The 5,640-nt window shown below is 48.3% G+C and overlaps 1 protein-coding gene across 1 annotated transcript; it reads left to right on the forward strand.

The window, feature by feature from the left end:
• The first annotated feature begins 1,122 nt into the window (after positions 1-1,122).
• Positions 1,123-5,185, forward strand: EDN1 (endothelin 1). The gene is made up of 5 exons (XM_021536490.4): positions 1,123-1,341; positions 1,523-1,661; positions 2,620-2,778; positions 3,046-3,153; positions 3,901-5,185. The coding sequence occupies exons 1-5, from the start codon at positions 1,278-1,280 to the stop codon at positions 4,037-4,039; spliced, it is 609 nt and encodes a 202-aa protein (XP_021392165.4). The 5' UTR covers positions 1,123-1,277; the 3' UTR covers positions 4,040-5,185.
• The last annotated feature ends 455 nt before the right edge of the window (positions 5,186-5,640 follow it).

A 5,640-nucleotide genomic window follows, 5' to 3' on the forward strand; every position in this document is an offset into this window, starting at 1 on the left:
AGACTTTAAAAAACTGGCCATTCACCTGCCAGACCACAATGCAACTTGCACTTAACAATCCCGCTCTTTGTGATATCCAAGGTCATCTCTATTATTACAGCACAGTGCACGGAAATACCACAAATACCAAGAGAGTCTTATCTATTTATCATAGGTGAAACTGGCACGCTTCGCAGTGCGACGGCTCCACGGCGGATCACAGGCATTTTGAGTTCACTTAATTAAGTTTATAGTCAGGGGCTGGCTCCCTCGGTTGGGACCTCAGTGGATTCCATGCATATCTCTATCTGCGATGGCCCTGCTGCAGCCACTCCTCAAGCGTCCAGCTTCCACACTGACTCTGCTCTTTGACAGAAGGCTGAATACACACGAATATGCCAGGAAAAAGACTTTGCCAGAATTAGTGGTGAGAGCCAAAGGCGAAGAGTAGGCACAGATCTTCCCTCCTTCCCTCCCTACCTGGCTTTACACACCTGCTCACACCCAAAACATGCTACGTTTAGCACCTCGCCCTACCACGGCAGAAAAGGGAGATAGGTTATACCCCAATGAGCCACCGCTGCTGCCAAGCTCCTGAGACCCCAGAGCCCACCTGGGAGGGTCTGAGGGGAGCAGGGCAGGGTCCAGCGCAGGCAGGCATCCATCATCCCGCATAAGGGACCCCCGTGTCCCACTGCTGAGTTCTCCCCAAGGCAGGAGCAGCAGGTGGAGCCCAGAGCCTCGAGTCCTGGAGCCCTGGAGCCTTGAATCGGTGAACCTTGAAGCCCCGCAGCCCTGAGTCTTGAACCCCTGAACCTCCGGATCTCGGGCTCCCCGAATTCCCGAATCCCGGAGCCCAGAGCCGCCCTCAGGTGCGACGCGCGGGCAGGGCGCCCCCTGGCGGCCCCCTGGCGCCCCTCCCCGCCCCCGGGGCGCCCCCGGCCCCCTCCCGCCGCCGCCGCCCCCCGCTCTTGAAGTTTGCAGGCGATTTCCTTTCCAGCCCCGGCCTTATCTCGGCCCGCACGTTGCCGCGCGGTGACTAATAGGAGAATAACATTGTCTCGGGATAAAATAGCGCCGGGGCTGTTTACCCGCTCCATGGGGGTTCGCTATAAAAGGGCGCCGGGGACCGCCGCGCCAGCCAGACGCGCCGGGGCGCACCGAGCCGCGCCACGCAGGGCACCCGCCACGGCGCTCCGTCCCCACGCCGGGAGACACTTTATCCGCTTTTCTCTCGCCTTTTATTAATTTTTACCCCGTTTCCCCTCACTTCTTCCATCCGCCCTCCGCCGCCTGCTATGGATTATTGCCACATGATCGTCTCGCTGCTCTTCGTGCTCTGCCCGGGGCTGCTGCCGGCAGGTAGGTGCCGGTCCGCTGCCGCTCGCCTTCGCCCGGGGCCGGCCCCGCGGGGGCTGCGGGGTCGCAGCCGGGCTCCGGGGAGGGCTGCCCGAGGGATGCAGCGGGAGGGGATGCGCGGGTGCCTTGCCTTGCCTTGCCTTGCCTTGCCGCGGGTGCTGAGCTCTGCCGCTCCCTCCCGCAGCCCCCGGAGCCGAAGCGGACGCCGCGCCGCCCCCCGCCGCCGCGCACCGCCGCGCCCGGCGCTGCTCCTGCTCCTCGCTGATGGACGAGGAGTGCGTCTACTTCTGCCACCTCGACATCATCTGGATCAACACCCCCGAGTGAGTGGAGTGGAGGGGTTTCAGCAGTTCCCCGGTGCCGGGTTCCCCTTTGGTTAGGAAGAAAGAGAGGGAGGTGTGAAGGCGAAAATTAAGAACCACAACCCCCCTGCAGAGATGGGAAGGGGAGGAAGAAATAGTTGTTTGCACAGTTTCTCCTACTGCTTTACTTTCCTGCTCCTACTTTTCTAACACACTTAGCAACGAGACTGCACCAGAAGAAAGCGAGCAGGATTTGGCCACACAGATCGGGCAGATAGCTCCTAATAGCCCTAGCACACCTGCCTACCTAAAATCTGGGCAGCGGTATTTCCTTTGGGCGCTGCTCAGCAAAGGCTGAAGGATACTTTTCACTATGAATCAGAATCAGACAAAATGCCAAAGGCTTGATTTTGCCAGCCTGCATTTGAGCAGTTTTCTTTCTGACAAGGAATATTTTGACACCGGGTGGCTCTAGCTGCCTTTCACTGCTCTCTGCTGCAAATTAATGCATCCCACGTGTTAATAGGATTATGCACAGTATCCATTTCTGTACTCTCCTCACCAAAAAGTAGTGAGCCAGAGGCTCACCTAAGGCTGCAAACACTTGACTAGTGATTTCTTCTGCTGCTGGGTTTCCTCTGAGAGAATCTGTTCTTCACTTTCACTGCTTCTTTCAGTGTTGGCAGTAGCCAAAGTTCAAAGAGATGAGGTTTTATTGCTTTCTATTGCATAGGGAGGCACAACAGCCTTGTGAAATCGCAATTAAAAGGTCATTATCCTTGTCAGTAGCCATGCTAATGAATATGTTGCAGGATCATCAGAGGCATTTGCATGGAAACTGTGACTAATGAGGCATTCCCAATCCCACAGCCTTTACTCGTGCAATCAATGTTGTTGATAAGATTGCCCAAAATACCCCACAGTGTTTTGAAGGCACAGAATTATTTAAATGACTTTCATGTTGTCTCTTTGATCATAGGAAGACTGTTCCATATGGTCTGGGAGGCCCTTCTCGACCCAGAAGATCACTGAAGGACATGGTGCCGGAGATGGTCACTGAACCAAGCAGCAGATGCCAATGTGCCAACCAGAAAGACAAGAAATGTCTGAACTTCTGCCAGGCAGGCAAAGATCTCTGGTGTGTCTCTTGTTGCTACTCTTTAAAAGGCAATGCATGTGAAAGGGATGGATTGTGGTGCACTTACTCATTTTGGCACTTGCTGAGCGAATACTCTCCCCAAAGCCTTGCCTCCTACCCGAGTGCTCATACTTTTATGATCCATACTATGGCTTGGCCCAGAAAGATTGCTTATTACATGCCTTGAGAAGTGGTTGATGAGATGCCTCACCTTGCAGACTGCAGACTTGGCTTTTTTTAACAGCAGAACCTTTTCCCTTTTAACAGGGCTCAGTCCACAGTGGAGAAAACCTCACGGCACCGCATCAAAGCCGGCAATTGCTTTGGACCCAAATGCATGAACCAACAGCTTGTTGACAGCAAGAAAATGAAGCGGTGAGTTTCTTCTCATCCTGTTGTAGTTCCCTAGAGCAGCAATAGAGAGCACAGTTCACCTGCCTTCGGGTCATCCTGAGCTTAGCTGGTGGTTTCAGCTTGAGAGTTATGGAGGAATCAGTGAGGATATTTTGAGGCTTTTCTTCATGCTCTGGGTTTCTAGCTTGTGAGGACACAGGCGCTGAGCTAAGCACCCATCTGTCCTCTGCTTGCATCCAGTGCTCAGCCATATTCCCATGGAAAAGTATGGAATATAGAAGTTTGCCTGTACTAAAGAAGATTCTTTAGTGCTCCTTTCACAAACAGAACAGGACTTATGGGAGCAGGCAACCTGATGATATTGAATGAGACTTAGGGCCTGGAAGTCTTAAATAATTTTTTGAAAGTGGAGCTTGCTTACTTGAAAAATGCACCTATTCATTGGAAGTAGGATCAGGTTTACCTAAAAGAAACAGCACAGACGAAACATAAAAGAAACACTGGAGACCTCCTGACTGGTTACTTAAAGAAGTCTAGGGCATCTATGTTTGAGTGAATATTTTAATTTAATGTTTGTATTGAAATTATGAATACAACATTTCAAGTATCTTAAGTTATCCTAATTCTGAGGTATAGCGAACAGCAGGTTATTAGGATCCCATGGTAGAAATCTAGACTGAGGTTTATTTAAGCAAAAACTAAGTTCTTTCACACTGGAGATGCATCTTCATTATCACAATATTAAATGTACATTTCCTGATTTTTCAGGCTGGAAGCCATTGGTAACAGCATCAAAGCTTCCTTCAGTATCGCAAAGCTGAAGGCTGAGCTCCAGAAAGGGCGAAAGCTCAAACACAACAGGGCGAACAAAAGGCAAAGCGTCCGGGAAAGCCTGAAAGCATCCTAGTGGTGAGATCACCTGAATCTTTCTCCACAACGCTTGCTGACAAAGCATCGCGAAAACTCTGTCTTGACTCCAACATTCCATGATGGCAAAGGCCCCCTCTGTCCAAGTGTTTGCACAGTGGATCAAAGTGCTAAAGAAGTCCTGTATTTGGAGATATAGTGACAAAGGATTTTATCATCTTGGAATTCAGGTGGATGGGTAGAAGGGCTGAAGGGAAATCTGCAGTAACATACAAGAAAAGCCATCTGTCTGAAGAAACATTTGAATACTGCTTCTGGAATGTTACCCATCGATTGAGCAGCTTTTGGGGTCTACATCAAAAGCATCTCGCAAGGAAGACCTCACAGATGTGCTTAGCAAGGACAGAAAGCAAGATCTGAGTGTATAAACTTCAAAGAACACTACCTTTTGATTAAAATGCAAAAATGAAAGCCACAGTTCTACTTTAATCAGGACTGACTGCATATATACATGTCTACCTCGCGTACTGTTTGTTGCACTCCTGCTAGAGTACTTTTACACCTTGTTATTGCCTTTACTAATCAGCTGCAACCCTTTGCCTTTTTTCAGAAGTATAGTTTACTTGTACAACCAGAGTTATCTGAATGTGGGTTAGGCACTCTGATTGTTTGCATAGTCAAAGTCCTTTGGCTTTGGATACCAAAGGGACCCTTCAACATAAAATAAAAGTTATCGAGGACACTACTAAGTTTCCCATAACAAGGATATTTGGTCAACTGAAGTTCTAATAATAGAGGTTGTTGTGTCTTACATGCTACCAATAATGCACTGAAGTGGGGATCTACCAGAGGCTGTTGCAAGATTTATTCAGGGCCTTGTTTGGTGGAAATACATTGAGACAAAGGGTTGTTTTGAATTAGAGTCAAAAGGCTAATATTGGGTGAATGTTTATAGCAGTGAATTTGTTCACATTGTTGAATTTGCAGAAAAGTTGAATCTTATGTGCTTATTTTTGTCATGTATTTATATTCACACAAGTTCTTCATTATATTTACCATGTTGAATACACATTGAAGTAGGCCATATTGGTCTATGCATGTTTTATGTATTTCTGTATGAAATTGGAAAATGCTTTATGCCTATCAAGGTAAATATCTTCAGAAATAAATATTTTTAATTACTGTATTGGCTTGTTTTTCCTTAGTCTGTGGCTCTGTGATCACGGTGGTGGTAGATTGCCCCATGTACAAAGGTGAGGTGTGTGCACATGGCTGCTCTTCTGTTAGAAAAGCCAGATCACAGGAATCAAAATTTGTGGCAGCTGTGAGACAGCAGTTGACACTAGTTCTAGCGGCAAGGTTGCTCATCAAGTCTTCATGGCAAACTCTAAATTGGACAACTGAATTTATCCTGGAGCACTCTTCTCACATGTATGATGTACTAGAGCATTAAAATAAGGGCATTAAGGATGTGGGTATGGACAAACTAGAGGGGGAAATGCACACACTGGAAAACTTGTGGGCTGTATTGAACTAGGCAATGTTACTTATTAGCATGCTATAATAAAAATTTTCAGCCCATTCCATGCAAAGTGAGGACTGAGATCTCAATGGAACCTCAATGAGGACCAAGCTCAGGAA

The sequence above is a fragment of the Lonchura striata genome, chromosome 2, assembly GCF_050655825.1.
Source record: "Lonchura striata isolate lonStrDom1 chromosome 2, ASM5065582v1, whole genome shotgun sequence".
Lineage (NCBI taxonomy): Eukaryota > Metazoa > Chordata > Aves > Passeriformes > Estrildidae > Lonchura > Lonchura striata.

Excerpts from the sequence above, each read along its gene's own strand:
- EDN1 (XM_021536490.4), top strand. The coding sequence starts at position 1,278 with ATGGATTATTGCCACATGATCGTCTCGCTGCTCTTCGTGCTCTGCCCG. Across the intron at positions 1,342-1,522 it reads CCCGGGGCTGCTGCCGGCAG|CCCCCGGAGCCGAAGCGGAC; the intron begins GTAGGTGCCGGT and ends TCCCTCCCGCAG. Across the intron at positions 3,154-3,900 it reads GACAGCAAGAAAATGAAGCG|GCTGGAAGCCATTGGTAACA; the intron begins GTGAGTTTCTTC and ends CTGATTTTTCAG.